Source organism: Rhineura floridana, chromosome 3 (assembly GCF_030035675.1).
Source record: "Rhineura floridana isolate rRhiFlo1 chromosome 3, rRhiFlo1.hap2, whole genome shotgun sequence".
Taxonomy (NCBI): Eukaryota; Metazoa; Chordata; class Lepidosauria; order Squamata; family Rhineuridae; genus Rhineura; species Rhineura floridana.
Window position 1 is genome coordinate 115,796,574 of NC_084482.1, and position 22,276 is coordinate 115,818,849.

Genomic DNA, 22,276 nt, shown 5'->3' on the forward strand with positions numbered 1-22,276 from the left:
TGCAGCCGCTGTGGCCTGTGGTTCCCGCCGCGGTTTGTGTTCCCTTGGCCGCTGCTGCTCTGGCTGTGGCCTGCGTTCTCACCGCAGCCTGTGTGGTTGTCGTCGTTGTATGCTGCCGCTGCGGCCGTGTTTTCGGCCGTGGCCTGTGCCTCCCTGCCGCTCCTGTTGCAGTCTGCGCTGCCTGGGCTCCCGCTGCTGCTGTGGCTCGTGCTCCCTCGCGGCTTGTTTCTTCCTGTTGCCGCTGTTCCGGTTGGTGTTCCTGCTGCTGCCTGTGTTTTTTGCTGCTGCCATGACCCGTGTTCCCTCGTGGCTTGTGCCTTCTGTCGCCGCCGTTGTGGCTCGTGCCCCCCGCCGTTGGGCTGCCCCTTGGGCCTTGGGGTGTTTCCTGCTGGTGAGGGAGTGGCCGGCATTGGGAGTGGCCGGTGTCGGGTGTGGCGCGGGGGGCCGGGTCGTGGTTTGGGGGTGTCCGCACTGCCTGGTTGTCTCTGGCGTTCTCGTCGGTGGCGGTGCGGGGCACCCCCTACTGACCCAATGGTGGAACAAGAGCCAAGAGGGAGGAACAGGACCTGTGAAGGGGGCAGAGGACGAGGAGCTTTGGCTGTTTTGGCTTCGATTAAGAGACAGAGCTATTGGTGGTGCTGATGAGGTGGTGGAGAGTAAAGACAGCGACTGTGCAGGACGGAGAGAGTCACCGTGGAGAGCCGGGAACGCTGAGGAGTAAGAGGACAGAGGCCATTTCCATCTTGGGAGTGGGGAAGACACGGACATTTAATTATTTTTACTGGGGGGGAGGCCTGCCTGATCGGTAGACAGGGGGAGAGGCATGTGTAGACTGGAGGGGAATGCTGAGGGAGGAGTGGGGAGCCACTACATTAAAAGGCTAGGCGGCAGATCCTGGAAGGCGGGTGGCAGGCCACGCCAGTTTAGGGGAACAAGAGATAGATGCGTTATACCCATCCCTTGTTCCGGGCCTGTCCACAACCAGAAGATAACTGGGGGATGCAGGACTCTATCCAATCTTCGACTGCTGTTGTGTAACGCCAGGTCTGTGGTGCAGAAGACATCTCTCATCCAGGATATCCTGGATGAGAACGCAGACCTGGTATGTATTACGGAGACCTGGCTGGACGAGGCCTCAGCTCCCATACTTGAGGCCATGTGCCCAGCCGGTTTCCGGTACGCACAGCAGCCGAGGATTGGTAGGTGGGGAGGGGGTGTAGCAGTTGTTTATCGGGAGTCTTTGGTTTTCACCAGACCCCCCCTCCATGAGACCAAGTTTGTTGATTGCATGTACTGGAGGTTGGGCCCAAAGGGCAGTTTAGGGATTCTGCTTGTGTACCGCCCACCCCGCTGCACAGCAGACTCCCTGACCGAGGTGCTCGAGGTGGTCTCGGCTGTGCAGTTGCTCTCCCCCAACCTAGTGGTTTTGGGGGATTTCAATGTGCACGCCGAGGCCGCTCTCATGGGAGCCCCTCGGGATTTCATTGAAACCATGACTTCTTGGGAACTGCACCTTAGTAATACAGGGCCCACCAATGTAGCCGGTCATGCTATTGACCTTGTGTTTGTCTCGGGAGGGGATGGGAGTGCTCTGAAAATGGGGGTGATTTCTACTAACCCCATGTCATGGTCAGATCACTACCTGGTGAAGATAGACCTCTCAATGCTGCACACCCTCCGCAGGGGACAAGGACCTGTTAGGATGGTCCGCCCCAGACGCCTGATGGAATCTAAGGGATTCCTCAATGCACTGGGGAATTTGGAGCTGACTGAAAGTCGCCCGGTCGCAACCCTGGTGATGGAGTGGTATAAGGAGATCACTAGGGCAGTTGACCGGGTGGCTCCGAAACATCCTCTCCCCCTGAATAGAACTCAGACAGCACCCTGGTATTCTCCACGGTTGCGGGGTCTGAGACAGGAGGTGAGACAACTAGAGCGCCGGTGGCGGAAATCTCGCACTGAGGACGATCGGACACTGGTTAGAGCAGCAATAGCGGCCTACCCGGGGGCAACAAAGGCAGCGAAGAGGGACTTTTTTGCTGCCTCTATTGCATCAGCAGAGTGTTGTCCCAGGAGGTTGTTCCAGGTGGTCCGAAGCCTGGTCGGTCCAGTTGCTCAGGAACCCTTGGAGCATTCTAAAGCCTCCTGTGACACATTTGCTAAACACTTTGCCGACAAAATCGAGCGTCTGAAGAGCATGATTCCGTACGCCGTGGATACAGAAAGTGGGCCAGAATCGGCCAGTTGCATTCCAGTCCGGTGGGATCGGTTTCAGCCTCTCCTCGCTGAGGACGTGGACAAGGTGCTCTCGACTGTGAAGCCAACCACCTGTCTGCTTGATCCTTGCCCTTCTTGGCTCCTTATGAGCTGTAAAGAGAGACTGGGCGTAGGGATCAAGGCGGTGGTAAATGCATCCTTGGAAGAGGGTGCAATGCCACTAGCCCTCAAGGAGGTAGTGATAAAGCCCATCTTGAAAAAGCCCTCCTTGGATCCCCAAGAGTTGGCTAACTTTTGCCCTGTCTCAAATTTACCATTTTTGGGCAAGGTGATAGAGCGTGTGGTGGCTAAACAGTTACAGACACACTTGGAGGAAGCAGATTATTTAGATCCATTCCAGTCGGGCTTCAGGACTGGGCATGGAATGGAAACAGCCTTGGTCACTCTGGTGGATGATATGAGGAGGGCGTTGGATAGGGGAGAATGTACCTTCCTCGTCGTCCTGGATCTCTCTGCGGCTTTTGATACTGTTGACCACAGTATGTTGTTGACTCGCCTAGAGAGATTAGGAATGGGGGGCACTGTTTTACGGTGGTTCCATTCCTATCTTTCAGGCAGGTACCAACGGGTGGCATTGGGGGATGAGGTTTCAGACCCTTGGCCTCTTAATTGTGGAGTGCCACAGGGTTCTGTCCTCTCCCCCATGCTATTTAACATCTATATGAAGCCGCTGGGAGCTATCATCAGGAGTTTTGGGCTGCAGTGTCACAAATATGCGGATGACACTCAGCTCTATTTAAGTCCTCACCAGAGGTGGCTATTCAGACCATGTCCAAGTGCCTGGAGTCTGTAAGTGGATGGATGGGCAAGAATCATGGATGGATGCGGCCCAGACATGTTGTGGCTGTGCCTTGTTCCGGTCCTTCTCATACCCGCAGGGTTGTTGGTTGTCCTCTCAGCCAACTCTCAGATCTCCAGCTGCTGCTTTTTAATGCCAGATCGGTACAGAATAAAATCCCCCTCGTCCATGATTTGATTCTGGACGAGGCAGCCGATCTGGCATGCATAACCGAGACCTGGGTGGGCGAACAGGGAGGAGTTAGTCTCTCCCAGATCTGCCCACCGGGGTATTCGGTTCAGCATCATGGTAGATCTGAGGGTCGGGGAGGTGGGGTTGCTGTGGTCTATAAGAGTTCCATCTCACTCACCAAGCACCATGTCCATACAACTACTGGTCTGGAGTGTTTGCACCTCGTGTTGGGCCAGAGGGACAGACTGGGAATCCTTTTGGTGTACCGCCCACCTTGCTGCCCAATGGCTTCCCTAACTGAGTTGATGGAAGTGGTCTCGGAGGTATTGTTGAGATCCCCCAGACTATTAGTACTGGGAGATGTCAACATTCATGCCGAGGCTACTTTGTCTGGGGCGGCTCAGGACTTCATGGACTCCATGACAACCATGGGGCTGTCCCAATATGTTAGTGGCCCAACACATATATCGGGGCATACTCTCGACCTTATTTTTGTTACTGGACATGGGGATAGTGATCTGGACGTGGGGAGTTTTACATCTCTCCCTTTGTCATGGACAGATCACTGCTTGCTGAAGTTTAGACTTTCAGTGACCTTTTCTCTCTGCAAGGGTGGGGGACCTATTAAATTGGTCCGCCCCCGGAGACTAATGAATCCTGAAGGTTTTCAAAGGGCTCTGGGGGATTTTCCGGCTGATAGGACTGGCGCTCCTGTCGAAGCCCTGGCTAATCTGTGGAATGTGGAGATGGCCCGGGCTGTCGACACGATCGCTCCTGCGCGCCCTCTCCTTTGCAGAGCTCATTCAGCTCCTTGGTATACTCCGGAGTTGAGAGCTATGAAGCAAGATAGGAGGCGGCTTGAGCGGAGATGGAGACGAACTCCCGACAAATGCAATTATACGGTGGTCTGTGCTTCCACCAAGCGGTATGTAGGAGCGGTGAGGGCGGCGAAAAAACAACACTTCGCCGCCACTATTAAGGCATCTCTCTCCCGCCCAGCGGAGCTTTTTAGAGTCGTCCGAGGGCTACTCCATCTAGGCCTGCAGGAGACTGTAGATACATCGGTGGCCCGCTGCAATGAGTTTGCTGAGCATTTCCAGCATAAGATCTTACGCATCCGTCGGGACCTAGACTCTCATTTTATAGCAGTTAACCCTAGTGAGGTGTCTGGAGCCCAGTCTTATCATGTTTTGTTGGATGAGTTTCAGTCGGTTCAGTTCGAGGACGTGGACAAGGTGCTTGGACAGGTACGTGCAACCACTTCGGTACTAGATCCTTGCCCCTCTTGGCTAATAAAAACTAGCAAGGAGGGAACAGTTGGCTGGGCCAAGGAAGTGATAAATGCCTCCTTGCGAGAGGGAGTGGTCCCCAGTTGTCTGAAAGAGGCAGCAGTGAGACCACTCCTGAAAAAGCCTTCCCTGGACCCAGAGGATTTCAGCAGCTACAGACCAGTGGGGAACGTTCCATTCCTGGGCAAGATCTTGGAACAAGTGGTTGCTGACCAGCTCCAGGCGCTATTGGATGAAACCGATTATCTAGATCCATTTCAATCAGGTTTCAGGCCTGGTTTTGGCACTGAGACGGCCTTGGTCGCCCTGTTTGATGACCTATGCCGGGAAAGAGACAGAGGGAGTGTAACTCTGTTGATTCTCCTTGATCTCTCAGCGGCTTTTGATACCATCGACCATGGTATCCTTCTGGAGAGGCTTGCGGAGTTGGGAGTTGGAGGCACTGCGTGGCAGTGGTTCCGCTCCTACTTGGCGGGCCGTCTCCAGAAGATAGTGCTTGGGGAACATTGCTCAACACCATGGGCACTCCAATGTGGGGTCCCACAGGGTTCGGTTTTGTCTCCCATGCTTTTTAACATCTATATGAAGCCGTTGGGTGCGGTCATCAGGAGTTTTGGAGTGCGTTGTCACCAGTACGCTCATGACACGCAGCTCTACTTCTCCTTTTCATCCTCTTCAGGTGAGGCGGTCAATGTGCTGATCCGTTGCCTGGACGCGACAATGGACTGGATGAGAACTAACAAACTGAGACTCAATCCTGATAAGACTGAGATGCTGTTGGTGGATGGTTTCTCCAATCAGATGGTGGATACATATCCTGTCCTGGACGGGGTTACACTCCCCCTAAAGGAACAGGTTCGTAGTCTGGGAGTCGTTCTAGACTCTTCCCTGTCACTTGAGGCTCATGTAGCCTCGGTGGCACGGAATGCGTTCTACCAACTTCGGTTGGTAGCCCAGCTACGTCCCTACCTGACTAAGGAGGATCTTACATCAGTAGTACATGCTCTGGTAACCTCACGTTTGGATTACTGTAATGCGCTCTACGTAGGGCTACCTCTGAAGACGGTTCGGGAGCTACAGCTGGTGCAAAATGCGGAGGCCAGACTGCTAACAAGAACGAAGCGATCGGACCATATAACACCTGTTCTGGCCCGCTTGCACTGGCTTCCAATACGCTTCCGGGCCAGATTCAAAGTGTTGGTATTAACCTACAAAGCCTTATACGGCACGGGACCACGATATCTGTTGGAACGCCTCTCCCGTTATGAACCGGCTCGTACACTACGGTCTGCTACGAGGGCCCTCCTCCGGGTCCCGACCCATAGGGAGGCCCGGAGGGTGGTGACAAGATCAAGGGCCTTCTCAGTGGTGGCCCCCGAACTATGGAATAGTCTCCCTGAGGAGGTGCGGTTGGCGCCGACCCTATCATCCTATCGGCGCCAAGTTAAAACCTTTCTCTTGTCCGAGGCATTTTAATTTTTTGTTTAATGATGGTAATGTTTGTAATTTGATCTAGTTATGCAGTTTTTAGATTGTGAAATTTGATTTTAGATTGTGATGCTTTTGTATTTTCCTGTATTTTATTGTATTTATGTTCACCGCCCAGAGAGCTATTGCTAGTCGGGCGATATATAAGTTTTAAAAATAAATAAATAAATAAATAAGAATAGGCTGAAACTAAATCCCGACAAGACTGAGGTATTGCTCGTGGGTGACAAAGGAAGGTTGGGATACATCGACTTGGTGCTTAATGGGGTGAGATTACCCCTGAAAGACCAGGTCCGCAGTCTAGGAGTCATTCTTGACTCCCAGCTGTCCATGGAAGCTCAAATTTCAGCAGTGAGCCGGGCAGCTTGGTATCAATTACATCTGATACAGAGAGTGCGGCCCTACCTTCCTACACATCTGCTCCCACGAGTGATACATGCCCTGGTCTCTTCTCGCTTAGACTACTGTAATGCGCTCTACATGGGGTTACCCTTGAAAACGATCTGGAAATTGCAGCTGGTACAGAATGCGGCAGCACGCTTAATTAAGCATAGCCGCCGCCGGGATCACATCACCCCGGTGTTAATAGAACTACACTGGTTACCAGCTGTTTACCGGGCCCAATTCAAGGTGTTGGTGTTGACCTTTAAAACCCTATATGGTTTCGGCCCAGTATATCTGAAGGACCGCCTCCAGTATCACCAATCAGGCCGCCTTACAAGATCAGCCACACAGGACCTCCTCTCGGTCCCACCGGTCAAAACAGCTAGACTGGTGTGGACCAGGGAGAGGGCGTTCTCAGTTGTGGCCCCCACCCTCTGGAACTCTCTCCCTTACGATCTCCGACATGCGTCCTCCCTGGTGGGTTTTCGCCGAGCTCTTAAGACCTGGCTATTCAGGCAGGCCTATAGGAATTGTGGGGTGGATTAGCTTTTTGATATATTATTGGATGTTTTCTGATGTTAGATTAATTGATAATTGTATTTTGATTGTTATTGTATTTTCATATGTTGTTGTAAGTCGCCTAGAGTGTCCGATAACTCGGACAGATAGGCGACTAACAAATAAAATTTTATTATTATTATTATTATTATTTCTGTGCATTTCAATTTACCCTTAAACTTTTTTCTTTTAATACATAAAAGTTTCTGAGCAGGCAGCTTGTTTGTAAGAAGATTAAACTCTAAAACTCTACTGACTTAATCTGATTCTTAAAATGCTACTCCATATGTAACCCACCGCTTTTGATACATTCTTTGATGAATCTCTAGGGCGGAGTCATCCTGTAGGTCAGTGTTCCCTAATCTGATGCTTTCCAGATGGTTCAGACTACAGCTGCTGTCATGTGTGACAATTGGTCATGCTGGCTAGCGGTGATTAGAGTGGGAATCCAAATCATCTGGAGGGCACCTGGCTGGGGGAGGCTGTCGTAGAGGAGCTCTAATGTAAACGTACTGCCTTCAAGTCGATTCCGATTTATGGCGACCCTATGAATAGGATTTTCATAAGGCTGAGAGGCAGTGACTGGCCTAAGGTCACCCAGTGAGCTTCATGGCTTTGAGGGGATTCGAACCCTGGTCACCCAGGTCATAGTCCAACACCTTAACCACTACACTACACTGGCTCTCAGAGGAGCTCTAGTTCAGTTCAATATGTGTAGTGTGTAATAAAGCAGTTCTGATCTGAGAACAGGTAATGTGGGTTCTCTCCTTTTTGGGATAGTAAAGTTTGGGAATTATGTAGGTGTTATATGGAGGCCAAACAGCATGGATGTGTATTGCCAATGTCTAAAGATATGAGACTGTGGCTTTTAAGGGATCATATGTGAGGTTGTGGCTTTTATATCTCTTTCTCCCAGTTCTTTTGTGTGGATGTGTAAGGAGGGAGGTAGCAGACGACACCTAATTTAACTGTGCTGTCTCTTCTCCCACCACAATGTGCATGAAAGGCTAACTGTCCTGAGAGAGTCAGGAAAGGGAGGCAGAATCTACTGCACATCTACTACAGTACCTGTTGCTGATTCTCCACATATATGAAGCTTTAAAACATTTCTTTGAGGTTTTTTGCTTTTGTTAAATACTGTTTCTTAAATTTGTTCTCGTCTTTCTCTTCCCTACTCCCCCTTATCACATGTTTTTTAAAACTAAGCACTGTATCCAATTACATCATTGTGCACATGGAACAACTGCTGTGAGTGGAATGGAACTTCTCTTTCTCTTGCACACATCTCATATCTGCTCTGGGTTCCCCCCCAACACTCCAGAGCAGATTTGGAGGCAGTGTGAGGGGGGGGAAGAGGGCATCATCCATTGTGCTCACGTAAGTAGTTTTGCGTATGCAGTGGTTTAGTTAGATACAACTGTATGGTTTTGATTAAATCTTCATTTTATAAATGTTGCGAGCTGCTTTGGGAACAGGGGCCAAAAAGTGGAAAGCAAATATGAAAAAACCCTGCTTCTTCGGGTGTCCAGTACTTAAGAGACAAACTGGGCTTGCTTGTGTCAGGTGGCCCCTGGAATCTCAAGGAAGTTGAGGAAGGATTTTTTTCTGTGGACTAACACTGCTATCTATACTTTCAGTAAAAAAAGAAGCAAAAGTACAATTTTCCTTTGGGTTCTTTAGGAATCAGATTTCATATTAATGTGATAAAATGCATGAAAGAAGTGGTACTCAGGCTGTTCCCTACTGAAGTATCATTATTTGATCCAGATTGATTCTGTAATAGTAATTTATATAGCACTTGGTGTGTTCAAAGCACTTCATATTATTAATTATTAATTTATTTGCTTTATTACCCACCCTTCACCATAAGGTCTCAGGGAAGATCGCAGCAATTTAAAAATGAAACATTAAAAACAATTTTAAACAAATTACAGGACAATATACATTTCCTCAGCTAATATTAGAATAGCCTTGTAAAGTTAGTATCCCTATATCATAAGTAGAGGGGTCCAAAGCTGAGAAATAATACTGAAGGCTACCTAGTGAATTTATAGCAGATGCAAGATTTGAATCGGGACTTCCTACTCATAGAACAGTCACTTATGTGAGAGCTGATATGAAATAGCTCCAACAAATGAAATGTTGCTGAAATTAAAATTCCATGAAAACAGATAAAATATTTTGGAAGTGTGGCTTATTCAGCTTGGTTTTGAGTCCTTTCACAAATATATAACATTGATGGTTTCTTAAAAGGGTTTCCATACAAGACAGAAGAAAGAAGCTTATCTTGAGAACAGACAGAGGAAGAAGGACTGGCATGACAGAGATGCTATAAGAAGAGACTTGCAACGAACAGGTATGTATAACTATTCAATCTTATGTCATGTATTACTAAATTCCATATTCAGAAATAAAATGGTGCTGAGCGCCGAGTATCAGGGCACAATGTAGTTTATGTAAGATGGTATTGACTTCTGTTGGTACTGTTTACAAGAAAGTCAGCAGACCTTTGCCAGCAAGACTGGCAGGAGCTTGGAGCATATGTTGAGTCCACTTCTGCTACTACTTTTCTTTTTATTTCTGAAAATTGGCTATATTATCAGATGGGTGCTTGCTTGTTCCAAGGAAGAGAACTAGAAAAATGTCATACTTAGAGGCAGCAAGAACCTCAATTCAAACTAGCAAGGAACAGCGTTGGGTGGTTACCTAGATAGTCACATTCGTATGCTGCTTTCCCTATTCCCAACCTTTGTATAAGCAAAATGGCTTTCAGGGGTTTTGAGTCTAGCCAGTTGAATGAGAGTGCAGTTTGATGTATCACAATGGGCAAGAGAAGAGGAAAAGAAAGGAGAAATGCATGCAGCACACACACCCTATTTAAATCTTGCTTGGAAGTTTTAAATGCCCAGGGTTCATTGCCAAAGCATGAACTAAACATAAATTAAATAGGAACATTGGAAGCTGCCCTGTACTGAGTCAGACCCCATCTTGCTCAGCATTGTCTTCACTGACTGGCAACAGCTCTCCAGGATTTCAGGCAGAGAGTCTCTCCCAGACCTACCTTGAGGTGGAAGAGATGAAAGTGGTTGCTGATGTTAAACAAACCAGAGACTGCCATAACTAGCTATTTTGAAGCAAGATGAAATAAATTGGTATGAGTATGGAAGCCAGGCAGTATCTCCAAGCTCCATTTGACTTGGCAGGAAAAGTAAGCCTGAAAGTTGCATGGCTTTGCTCTAGGCAGACGGCATCAGCTCCTGTGCTTGTCCCTAGTCCTAGAAAGGAGGCTGGGGTTGTGGGAAGAATGGAAAATGAGAAAATCTGCAACTGCTATAGAAGGGAGCTCTCATCCCTGATTTGGGCAGCCTTCTGCTTGGTACAGTAGCACCAGTTGTTGGGGATATGGAAGCCTGTGCTGTCAGCAGCATCTCCAGCAGGCACTGATCTGATAGACTTGGTCTTAATGCAAGAGGAGGGAGTAACAAGAGCTGGCAGTTAATCAGAGATGCATGTGGATAGTGATTAAGGAATTTATTGCTTGGCAAGTGTCCTCCATAACCAGATATTTGAGCCCATAGATGACAAGGGCAGGAAAGACCCACACAGGCTTTCAGTATGTAATTTGGCCTGTTGTACCAACTTCCCTCAAGAAGAAAAGAACTTAAAAGCTGTCCAAGTGGATGACATTGTGCTGCATCTGTAGTTTGGTGCACAACTAAAAATGTGTTAAAATTAGTTCTCAAAATGGAATTCACAGAGGAAATCACATACACGTGGTCTATGTATAGCATGTGTATCTTACATTCTATAAATTGGGATAAATCTGTTGTCTTATATTTGATCTTTTTTTCGAAATGACAAAATAACTGAGACATCTATTGTAAGCAACATTAAGTGTTCTTAAAATTATGACCTCTCAACTATTTGAAAATTTTAACAGTTGTAGACTGGTGTTGAGAAATCATACTGTGTCATTGATAGAATGTGGCATAACAAGTATTGTCTAGACCAGTGTTTGTCAACGTTCAGATGCTTTGAACTGTGCTAGTTGGGGCTGATGGGGGTTGCAGTCTATAACATGAGGGACCAGATTGACAAAGGCTAGTCTGGGGAAGCTGGAAAAAATAGTTCCTTGACATTTGAACTTAGGTCCAATTAGAATTTTATATGCATTAATGACTCAGCTTGTTTTACTTTGTTCCTGTAGGTAATGGAGAACAGGGAAAACCATACCCTATGACTGATGCTGAACGAGTGGACCAGGCATACAGGGAAAATGGCTTTAATATTTTTGTGAGTGACAAAATTTCTCTCAATCGCTCCCTTCCAGATATACGGCACCCAAAGTAAGTACAGTACAAGCTTTTCTTGTTTATGAAAGTTCTTATTTCTAGAATTTACTTTCCTGTATTGTAACTTGAGTGTCATTCCAACTAGTATTGACCTTTTTTGTTACACAGGTCTGCAGTATCTTGATAGGCTGAGCAATCTAATGCTTTAAGAAACCTGATCATTCAGCAATTCTTAACTCTGCCGTTGTAAGAGCCAAGGCATAAAGCATAAGTTGTAACGTACACAGGTTCCAATAGTTACAAATTAACTCTCCTCTTTGTGTTTTATCTTTGTTGATGTATTGTAGTAAGTTTAATATGAAATGAATGTGCTTCGTTGTTGTGTTTCTTGCCCACCCTTTACCACAAGATCTCAGGGCAGGTTACAGCATATAAAACACAAGTAATGTTAAAAATAACCTACTAAACAAGATGAAATAAAATGGCCCTGTGGCTCACAGAGTATCTCTTTACATTGGAATGGGAGGGGGCATCTAGAATTTGTCGTCCTCCCCTCTGAGATATGGATGTATTCAGGGTTGTGAAAGGGCCGTAAATTTGGTTTTAGCAATCGCTCACAGCAGCTTGTATCATGTGTGTTCTTAAACAAATTATAGTAAGAAAGTGCTGCCTGGCAGTCATTCACCCTTTGGCATTTGATAGAATCTCCCATCCCCCTAACATGGCATCAGAAAAGTTTTAAAATCTCTCCTAGGCTCATCTATTCCATTGGGAGGCATCATAGTTTGTTTTGGATCCTGTATAGCAGAAGTAGGGAGCCTCTGGCCATGTGCCCAATTAGGATCCTATTCTTCCTGAATTTATCTAAAATATGCTGTTTGTCAACTGGATGTTTAATATTTAATTGCTCCAAGAGACAAAAGGAGTGATTACTTTAACTGCTATAGTAATAGTAACCCTTCTTGTATACTGATCAAGCTAATAACTGTGTTCATCCATCTTTTAGCTGCAATAGCAAGCTATACCTGGAGAAACTCCCAAACACCAGTGTAATAATCCCATTTCACAATGAAGGATGGTCATCACTTCTCAGAACAGTGCACAGCGTTCTCAGTCGCTCTCCTCCTGAACTCATAGCTGAAATTGTGCTGGTGGATGATTTCAGTGATAGAGGTACTTTCATTATAATATTTATTTACACCGACATGTATGATTGAACAAAACACAGATTACTTAGCACACATGTCCATCACATTCTAAATGTTGGATTCTTAAATACTTCCTTTTTTCTTAAATATTTTCAGTTTAGCAAGATCATGTTTTATAACTGTCTACCTGTCTACTAAGCAAATTCAGGTTTTGAATGCCAAAGAAAACATTCATTCTTAAATGCAAAAACTAGTATGTGTTACTTTTTATTCTACACAGTTTTTCAAACAAAGCTTTTTTTCTTTGCTATCCTTCCTTACAGGCTGTGTTATGTTTAAAAAATAAAAACCAACTTAATGTAAAAGAGTATGTGGGAAAATCCACAGTGTAGTAACGTGTTTGTAAAGCATAATGAACACAAAATGGGGAAATTATCCTAGTAAGAAATGTTAACATTTTGACGATGTATCTGTGAAAAAACATCACACTTCCATTCTGACTTTTAGATATGGGAAACCCATCTGGTCCAAGTGATCTTCTCTGGGGTGTTTCCCCATTTCATATGAATGTGACTTAATGACAGACCATTGGATCTAGCCCAGTATTGTCTACCTTGCCTGGCAGCAGCTCCCCAGGAGCTTCAGGCAGTGAATGGTCTTTCCCATCATCTGCTGGCTGATCCTTCCAGCTGGAGATGCCAGAGGCTGAACAGGAGATCTTTTCTGTGCAAAGCTTATGCTTTCTACTACGGAACTATGTCTCTTCCCTAATTCCCCCCAGATGTTTGAATTATGAACTGTGCAGTTACACTTACAATAGCATAAGCTCTGATGGCTAAGAACATCAAGGTCTAGAGAATCTGTCCTGCCCAGTAAAAACTTACTTCAGTTTGGCTGAGTTACAGGTACTTTCTGGAAGTAGAGTTCATCTGGAAGGCTACCACTGGCCTCAGAGCAACAGCAACCACAGCAGTAGGAACATGTGCTTCTGGGTGGAAGTATTGCCATCTCACTTTCCCCAGGGTGGAAACATTGCTGTGGGGGAGAGAATATAAGCTTCAGAGACTGAAAACATCAAGGTCTGGCTGATCATCCCCATCCACTCTGGAAGTGCTGCTGCTCTGGGAAAAGCATCACCGTCAGCTAGACCCACCTTGCCCCCGTGGCAGACAGCAGCTGACCAAGGCCTGGGTATCTGGGGAGGGTATAACTCGGGGCCAACAGACCCAATGCCAGATGGAGATGTATGGCAGCAGGGACAGCATCAGAGCAGGTGAGAGAACTGCCACCATTGGATGGACCAACACTGACAGGAAGTCTGCCCCACCCCTTCACTGACAGCAGCAGGCACCCTGACTTTAATGGCTTTATTTTAGTGGTCCCTTAGGAGCCTAGTTACGTGACGGGAAGGGAGGATGTGTGACTGAGTGCAAGCAGCTGGGGGAGCAATTACCATGTGCATGGATAAGGTGAAGTATGGCATTGGGAAGATGGTAGGCCAGGTGAGGTGAGTTTGGCTTAGACAGTTGTGGCTCAGACAGCTCAAGTCTGTGCAGTGTTCAGACTCTCCTTCCATCAGGAGGTTTGGCGGTTGCCCTATCAATCAGCCCTAAGTTCATAATAAAATCTCCCTTGTCCATGATTTAATTGAGGTTGAAGCAGCTGACCTGGCATGTATAACTGAGATCTGAGTAGGCAAGAAGGAGGGTGTTTGTCTGCCAGATGTGCCCACCCACTCAGTTCAGCATCAGTGTAGACTTGAGGGCTGGGGGGTGGGTGGTCACTGTAGCTTATAGAAATAACATTTTCCTCTCTAAAGTCCCTCTCTGTTTGAGTGCTAATCTAGAGTGTGTGGATCTTGTGTTGGGCCAGCAGGACAGATTGGAGATTCTGCTGGTATACCACCCACCCCACTGCCTAGCAGTCACCCTATCAAAGCTTACAGAGATGGTGTTGAGACCAAGGGCCCGCCCAGTCTAGCATCCTGTCTTGCAAAGATGCGTACAGCAAGCCTAAAAGCAGGACATGAGGGAAATAGCATTCTCCTGCTGACTCTGATCCTGGAATTATTATATAGCTGTCATTGCTTGTAGCGATTGATAGTCTTAATCTCAGTGAATTTATATAATTCCTTTTTAAATCCGTGTTGGTGGCTGTCACCACATCTTGTGATAGCACTTTTCCTAATTTAACTGTACACTGTGTGAAGAACTTTAATATTTTTCCTGAATCTTCCAACATTCAGCTTTATTGAACTGCTCTGAGTTTATGACAGAGGGAAAAAATTTCTCTATCCACTTTCTTGATGCCATGCATACCAGTCTCCCCACAAAGGAAAGATTTTGTTACCACTGGTAAAGACAGATCATTCAGAATCTGGAGAAAGGGGGAATGCACATCCCCCTTCCGCCTTACTTGCGTTGGTTCTAAACTAAAATAGCCCCAAAGTTACACTTTGTTCTTCAAGGGGAGTTCTCCAAACCCTTGTTCATTTTATTGCCTTTTTGGTACCTTTTCCAGTGCTGTAATACCCTTTCTGAGATGAAGTGATCACAGTTATACACAATATTCCAAGTGTAGTTACACATAATGAGATATGTTTACACACAAAGCACTACCCACACTCCTCTGCAAGATGTGGAAGGGTGATCTTGATTTACATTGGATGAGCAGTGATAGGGTGCACTAGGAGTTGGCAATTCTGGAAATATCCATAGTTAACGAAAACATACACAAGGAGTATCAGAATACGAACTGCAATCAAAATGTCTTCATTGCAAATAGATTTCAAAATGTCTGATGCTAAGTTGTAGGAGCTTTCTATCGATTTATGGCTTTGTGTTTTAATTTCAACCACTATTCATTAATCAGATCTAAATTCAGTTAGTTCACATTCTGAGTCTCAGGATCATAGACTCATAGAGTTGGAAGGAGCCTATAAGGCCATACAGTCCAACCCCTTGCTCAATGCAGAAATCCAAATTAAAGCATACTCAGGTGGCTGTCCAGCTGTTTCTTGAATGCCTCCAGTGTTGGAGAGCCCACCACCTTCCTAGGTAATTGGTTCCATTGTCGTACCCCTCTAGCAGTTAGGAAGTTTTTCCTGATGTTCAGCCTAAATTTGGCTTCCTGCAACTTGAGCCCATTTTTCTATGTCCTGCACTCTCGGATGATTGAGAAGAGATCCTGGTCCCCCTCTGTGTGGCAACCTTTCAAGTACTTGAAGAGTGCTGTCGTATCTCCCCTCAGTCTTCTCTTCTCGAGGCTATAGATGATAACTATATCCTTGGGTTTGTTAAGATGGCTCAAACAGCTAATGCTTTATCAAGCATGTAAATCATATTTGCAGCTGTTGAAATTTAGAGAATTTGTATTATCATTAGGTTTTAGAAATGTTAGAGAGTGAGTTTTTATGTTAAATAGTGAGTGAGTTTGTCAGGCCCTTTGCTTTTGGCTGAGATTGTGCATTGCCTAAAACACAATTATATAAGGCTGCCCCTGGTGGTTCACTACTTTTCCTGACATATCTTTTTTAACTTATGAAAATAACTATGTGAAAATGAAATAAACAACTATTCAGTTGTGAAGTAACTTGCAGATATATTCTCCTATTGGCTTAATATATCTTACTTTTATTGAAGCTTTTAATAATAAATTGTATAGTTAAGGTTTGATTCTTTTGAAAGAAAGAGCTGGCTTTCATCTTCTGTTATCTGCATTTGGCAAAGTGGTATGGGCTGCTACAGTTGTAGATTTAAGCCACAGTGTAGTTGTTAGTGGTATAGAAAAGACTTTGCACATTGTCCCATGCTTGGAATTTAGAGCCTAACTCTAGCAGCAAGCAAATCCACTGGTAAAAAATGCAGGGGTCTTAAGTTGTAATCAACAGATTAACTGAATAGTGATGAAGAAAGTTGCTTGCATTATTAATATAGTACATTTATGGATTAATTGCCTGTCAACATTAAATAATTACATTTCATATATTTTGATGGACAGATGCATGTTCCTGGATTATATATAGTATTTTAATTACCTAGTGAAGGATTTGTCAAACTACACATACTTTCTTTGCCATTCATTTATTGTAGCTACAAACTTTAGGCTATGATCTGTTATGAAACAGAAGTTATCCGAATCAACACAATATCAGAAGGTCCAAAAGAGGGTTGTCTTCTTAATGTTTCTGATCATTTTGGTAACCTCCCTGCTTAATTTCCATTTGCTTCACATTTAATTATGTTTCCTACATAATAGTCTAGAAATAAATATATATCAAATTTCTAAAATATCAACGTTCTAAATATATAATATAAAATGATTGGACCTTAAAGTTGTTCCAGTTCTGGAAATTTGCTTCAGACATTGGGGAGAAATGAAAAGTTTTGGACTGGATGATAAATCCTTTAATTTTTCATGCAGAACACTTAAAAAAGCTATTGGAGGACTATATGGCCCAGTTTCCCAAGGTGAGGATTTTCCGAACCAAGAAGAGAGAAGGGTTGATAAGAACCCGTATGCTGGGAGCTTCTGCTGCAATAGGAGATGTTATTACATTTTTGGACTCTCACTGTGAAGCCAATGTAAACTGGTTGCCACCCCTTTTAGGTAAGTATTCATTTTTTATTTATATCATTTTAAGCCCATCTTTCTAATACATACACATCACTCAAAGCTACCACAAGCAGTATCACAACTTCACAATAAAATTTAATAGTGGTATAATAGCAAAGTCTGATAAGCACAGGTGCTGCTACGGCTTTTCTAGCTGTATACAGTGTTTTCAGAAACACAGAATTCTGACTCAGAAACTAAAACTTTCATCCTTAATTTTATAGTAAGGAAGTTCTGGGCCTTCCCAGACCTTTTTCAACAAAAAGTCAATATTGGCTCATACAGAGACTGTCTCTGAGATAATTCCCTCCATGTGATTGTTTGGGGAAAAGGTCAAGAGGTCGAAGGATATATTTTTCAAGGAGTGGAAACCTCTCTTTGGCTTTTTGCGGAAAGAATAAAGTGATGTTAATGAGATTTGATGATTAATTAAGATAACTACTGGAGGAAAGTGATTTTATAATATAATTTAAGAGACAGGATTGTTATATATCATAGACCTATAACTGATCTGCCACAAATCGGAAGTCAACATTTTATTTTATTGTTTAATTTGTTTCTTTTTTGTTTTGTTTTGTGTGAAAATTTGAATAAAATTAATGATAAAAAAAGAGGTACTCTGGTGAAATGATGAAAGGTGTAGTAATCTATTACTACCTATAGTTGCTCACAGAATGCTGAGGTTCCTAAAGTTTTGTTATCCAACTCAGTACTCACCCAAAGTGTTATACATGTTTAACTTGTTTGAACTTTTTCTGCCTAAAAGTATAATCAATTTACATTTGCCTACAATAAAAGCAAATTACACAGTATCCATCTCTAGAGCAGGTAAAAACATTTTAACCTCTCTATTGAATTAAGGCCCTATTCATGGTGGTGTTTGTTATGGGTGAAGGAATTGTTAGTTTGAAATTCTTAGTCCAGAATTGTTAGTTTGGTCAGGCACACTTCTCTCTCTGCCCCCCCCCCACCTTATCATGTAAAGAAGTAATAAATGGACTTGTACTGGGCTACAAAATACAAAGGTGTCTGTGCAGGATGAACTTCCAGTTGTGCAACAGAACTTCATGTTCTTCTCTTCCTTGCAGCTCCCTGCATGCTCCAAAAATCTGCTCCAAGGGTTAGGGGATCCTCTGGAGCAGATTTGGGGGAAGGGGCTGCAGGAGGAAGAGAGGAAGGTGAAGTCCTGTTGCTTGAATAGATAAAACTGACCAGGTCATGGAGGTTGGAGGCTTATTGATGAGAGCAGAGACAGCCAGCACTCCAGATGTTAGACGACAACTTTCATATGCCTGACCATTGGCTATGCTGTTGATAGGAATTGTACTTCAGTATCATCTGCAGTTCCTGCCCCTGGGCTAGAGCAACTGAGGTGATTGTCATGTTACTTTTGACGAAATCTGTGAAAGGGCCCACCAAAGATTTGTCAACTTTGTTCTTATTGACAGAGGCCCATTATCTTGATTCTGAATTAACTTTGAAATTAGATTTATGCCAGAAAGTGCCTTTGTACATTGCACAAATAATTTTGGGATTATGTTCCTTGATATTTTTAATATGACCAATGCTGGGATTTATATCTGGAATGCTTTATACAAATGTTCCATTGAGCCACCCACAGTTCTAAGCCTTGAAGGAGTTTGTCCTAAATGTTACTTACTTCAATGAAGTTTGTATTGGTTATTCATTTAAACATTTGCTTGTTTCAGTGAGGGCTTGATTCAGTCTTCCCCGTCCCCTTGTACAGATTATTGTCACCATGGACAATAATTCAACTGGGGCTGGCCACTGAATTGGGCTTTCAACTAGAGAAGAATTGCGCACAGCACCTAGCTGTGCATAAATTTGCTTCTGTTGAATCCTGGATCTACAATGGCTCAAATATTCATGCATTTGCTGGAAAACTGTGGTGGAAGGAGAAGGGCCTATGGACTAATTCAGTGATACAGTGAAAAATACCATAGATCACGCAAATAGACAGTAATAACTAGTATTCTTTTATTCCAGGATATAAGGAATTGTCCAGTTAAGAACACACACATACACACACACACAAAAACATTGCTGATATATCTAAAGATGATCCTGTGGTTTGTTCAGCCTTGAAATTCTGTAATACTCCACATATTAGATTTCTGAGGAATGTGCAGTATTTTCAGAGAAAGTAATTTTATTAAACTTTATTTTACAGAGTGGTAAAATTAGAGTTTAGAAAGTCTGAGATTTAGGAATCCGAGTATTTAGGAATGTATGAACCTTTTGTCTATACAATCCAGCTGTATTGATAAATTGAAGGGAGAAAGTAGATAGGTTACTTTATCTTGTCAAGATATTTTGCTGTTTTGTTTGAATTATTTCCTGCCTGAATCTCGCACAGAACTTAAACGCGTAAGGGCTACTGAGTGGCACATTGGCTTATTGAACTAGTTTTGAACTTGTGGGCAAAACAGGCTAACAGATCATTGTTTCCAACAAGGCTTGGCTGTGTCTGGTTTGCATGCTCCAAGCAGAGCAGTTTCTCAGTTTAAATTATTATTTTTGTTCATTTATTGGTAGGTAGGTAAACTGATTAGAAAATAAATTTTGGATGACCACATAGTGTGGCAATTCAATATCTGTTAATGTTTGTGTAGTACCAAGGTAGACAGGCTTTTCAGGTGTGTGTGTATATAGAATCATAGAATCATAGAGTTGGAAGGGGCCTTGTAGGCCATTGAGTCCAACCCCCTGCTCACAGCAGGAAATCCACAGCTAGAGCATCTCCCGCAGATAGCTGTCCAGCCTCTGCTTGAAGACATCCAGCGAAGGGGATCCCACCACCTCCCTAGGCAGTCGGTTCCATTGCCGAACTGCCCTTACTGTCAAGAAGTTCCTTCTAATGTGTACTCAACACTAGAAACCTTCTATTAGACTGGTTGGTTCAGATGAAATATGTGGCCTTTCCTTGCTGCTTGTCCCTAATTGTACTCTTAAGGTTACCAGGTCACAGTGCTGCAACTCTGACAGGCAGCATTCCCTATCTATGTAACTGTTAAAGATATAGGTACCCTTTCAATGCTTTACATATTTTAAGAACTTCTACCCCACAAACTTTCAAAGCCTTTCTTGGCTGTTACTTCATTTATGCCAATAAAGTGCAGTCATAGCTGTCCCTAAAACCTTTATGAAGTTTTTCTCAGCTCTAATTTCATCTTGTTCCTCACTTCTACTCTGTGTCTCCAAAACCCTTTTCTCAGATTATTGCTTATTTTGCACTCACATTTGCTCCATAGTGTCCTGACGTCATGACACCTGTTCCCAGCAGTCTGCCTGTCCCACAAAGTACTGCTGTCCTTAGGACCTGCATAAAGTTTTAATCTGGCAAACTGGTGAACTTCCCTCTCAGAAGGTGGATTTAGAGATGTTGAGAGCGCTGATCTTTGAAGCAATTGCAGTGTTCATGAACATCACTCCAACTTGTTGGAGACATCAGTTTCACAAGCACAGTACAATGTGTATAGCACTGAACTAACTTATCAACTCTTCCCCAACCTCCACACCAAATTATGAACAAGGTTACATTTGAATAGGTCAGAACTAAATTTAACTCAAAGTGTTTATTTGCCTACAGGCAATTGTAACCATACCAGCATGATTATTTTATGCAGTTATTTGGGAGAGCATGGAAAATCACAGACTAAATTCACAGCTCTAAAGTTTTATAATTAATAGATGGGTTTTGTAATTCAGACCTGAACAATATGCATTTTGTGGCAAGATGAAAAAATCAGATAGTCACGTAGTTCTGCATAGTTTCTTTATGCTGGATTGTACTTGCATTGTTTTGTTACAGATGAAAGAAGCAGCAAATACAAATATAACATGTTTCTATTTCCCAGACCGCATTGCTCGGAACCGCAAGACTATAGTTTGTCCAATGATTGACGTTATAGACCATGACCACTTTGGCTATGAAACGCAAGCTGGAGATGCAATGCGAGGAGCATTTGACTGGGAGATGTATTACAAGCGGATACCAATTCCTCCTGAATTACAGAAACCTGACCCCAGTGACCCTTTTGAGTAAGTTTATGAAACAAAGTATGATAGGTATTTAACAAGCTAGGCTGTGACAGAGATGGAATGATCCTGGTACTGGTACTTTCAAACAGATAAACTATCGTTGAACATCACAGGTCATAATTCATTTCAAGAAATTAACCTGTTTCATGTACTCTGTCTACAAAGATTGAAAAGAACATGAAGGCCTATTTCAAATGTACAAAAGTAATTTCAATTGTATAATTGAATAAGTCACAAATTAATAGCACATATAATGTACTGGTGCAAATTAATACAAAACAAACATAAACATTACTTTCTTAGTAACTCTGAATTCACAAGCAAGGCCAGCCTTAAAGGTGGGCGATCCTGGCAGTTCCCCAGGGCACTGAGCTGAGGGGGGTGCCTAGCAGAGGTCAGTGGCTATGTTTTTTGAATGTACTGTCTGGAGTGAGCTAAGGTGGCAAAACGCAAGAATCTCTGTAACCTTTTTTTTCAAGTTTGGGTACTAACTACAAAAATGATTTTCTTTCAATTAGCTTTAAAGTATGTTTCTTTCTCTGTTTCCATTTTGATGTAATTTGTGCTAGGCAAAAATCAGTGGACCGCAACTTTAGTCTGAGGCAACATAGAATCATAGAATAGTAGAGCTGGAAGGGACCTATTAAGGCCATCAAATCCAACCCCTTGCTCAATGCAGGAATCCAACTTAAAGCATATCCAACACGTGGCTGTTCAGCTGACTCTTGAATGCCTCCAATGTTGGAGAATCCACAAATTCCTAGGTAATTGGTTCAATTGTCATACCGCTCTAACAGTCAGGAAGTTTTTCCTGATGTTCAGTCAAAATCTGGCTTCCTGTAACTCGAGCCTATTATTCCATGTCCTGCACTCTGGGATAATCAGGAAGAGATCCTGGCCCTCCTCTGCGTGACAATCTTTCAAGTACTTGAAGAGTGCTATCATATCTCCCCTCAGTCTTCTCTTCTCCAGGCTAAACATGCCCAGTTCTTTCAGTCTGTCCTCATTGGGCTTTGTTTCCAATCCCCTAATCATCCTTGTTGCCTTCCTTTGAACCTGATCCAGTTTGTCTGCATCCTTCTTAAAGTGTGGTGTCCAGAACTGGATACAGTACTCAAGATGAGGCCTAATCAATGCTGAATAAATGGGACTAGTACTTCATGTGATTTGGAAACTATACTTCTGTTAATGCAG

At 43.9% G+C, this 22,276-nt stretch overlaps 1 protein-coding gene across 1 annotated transcript in view; it reads left to right on the plus strand.

Annotated features, from left to right (window-relative positions):
* The window catches only part of GALNT10 (polypeptide N-acetylgalactosaminyltransferase 10), an 80,773-nt gene that overhangs the window by 17,005 nt on the left and 41,492 nt on the right, over positions 1-22,276 (plus strand). Inside the window, exons 2-6 of the mRNA XM_061617450.1 lie at positions 9,220-9,322; positions 11,174-11,312; positions 12,265-12,431; positions 16,829-17,014; positions 20,899-21,082. Of these exons, the coding sequence (XP_061473434.1) occupies positions 9,220-9,322; positions 11,174-11,312; positions 12,265-12,431; positions 16,829-17,014; positions 20,899-21,082 (779 nt within the window). The remainder of the gene's footprint in view (positions 1-9,219; positions 9,323-11,173; positions 11,313-12,264; positions 12,432-16,828; positions 17,015-20,898; positions 21,083-22,276) is intronic.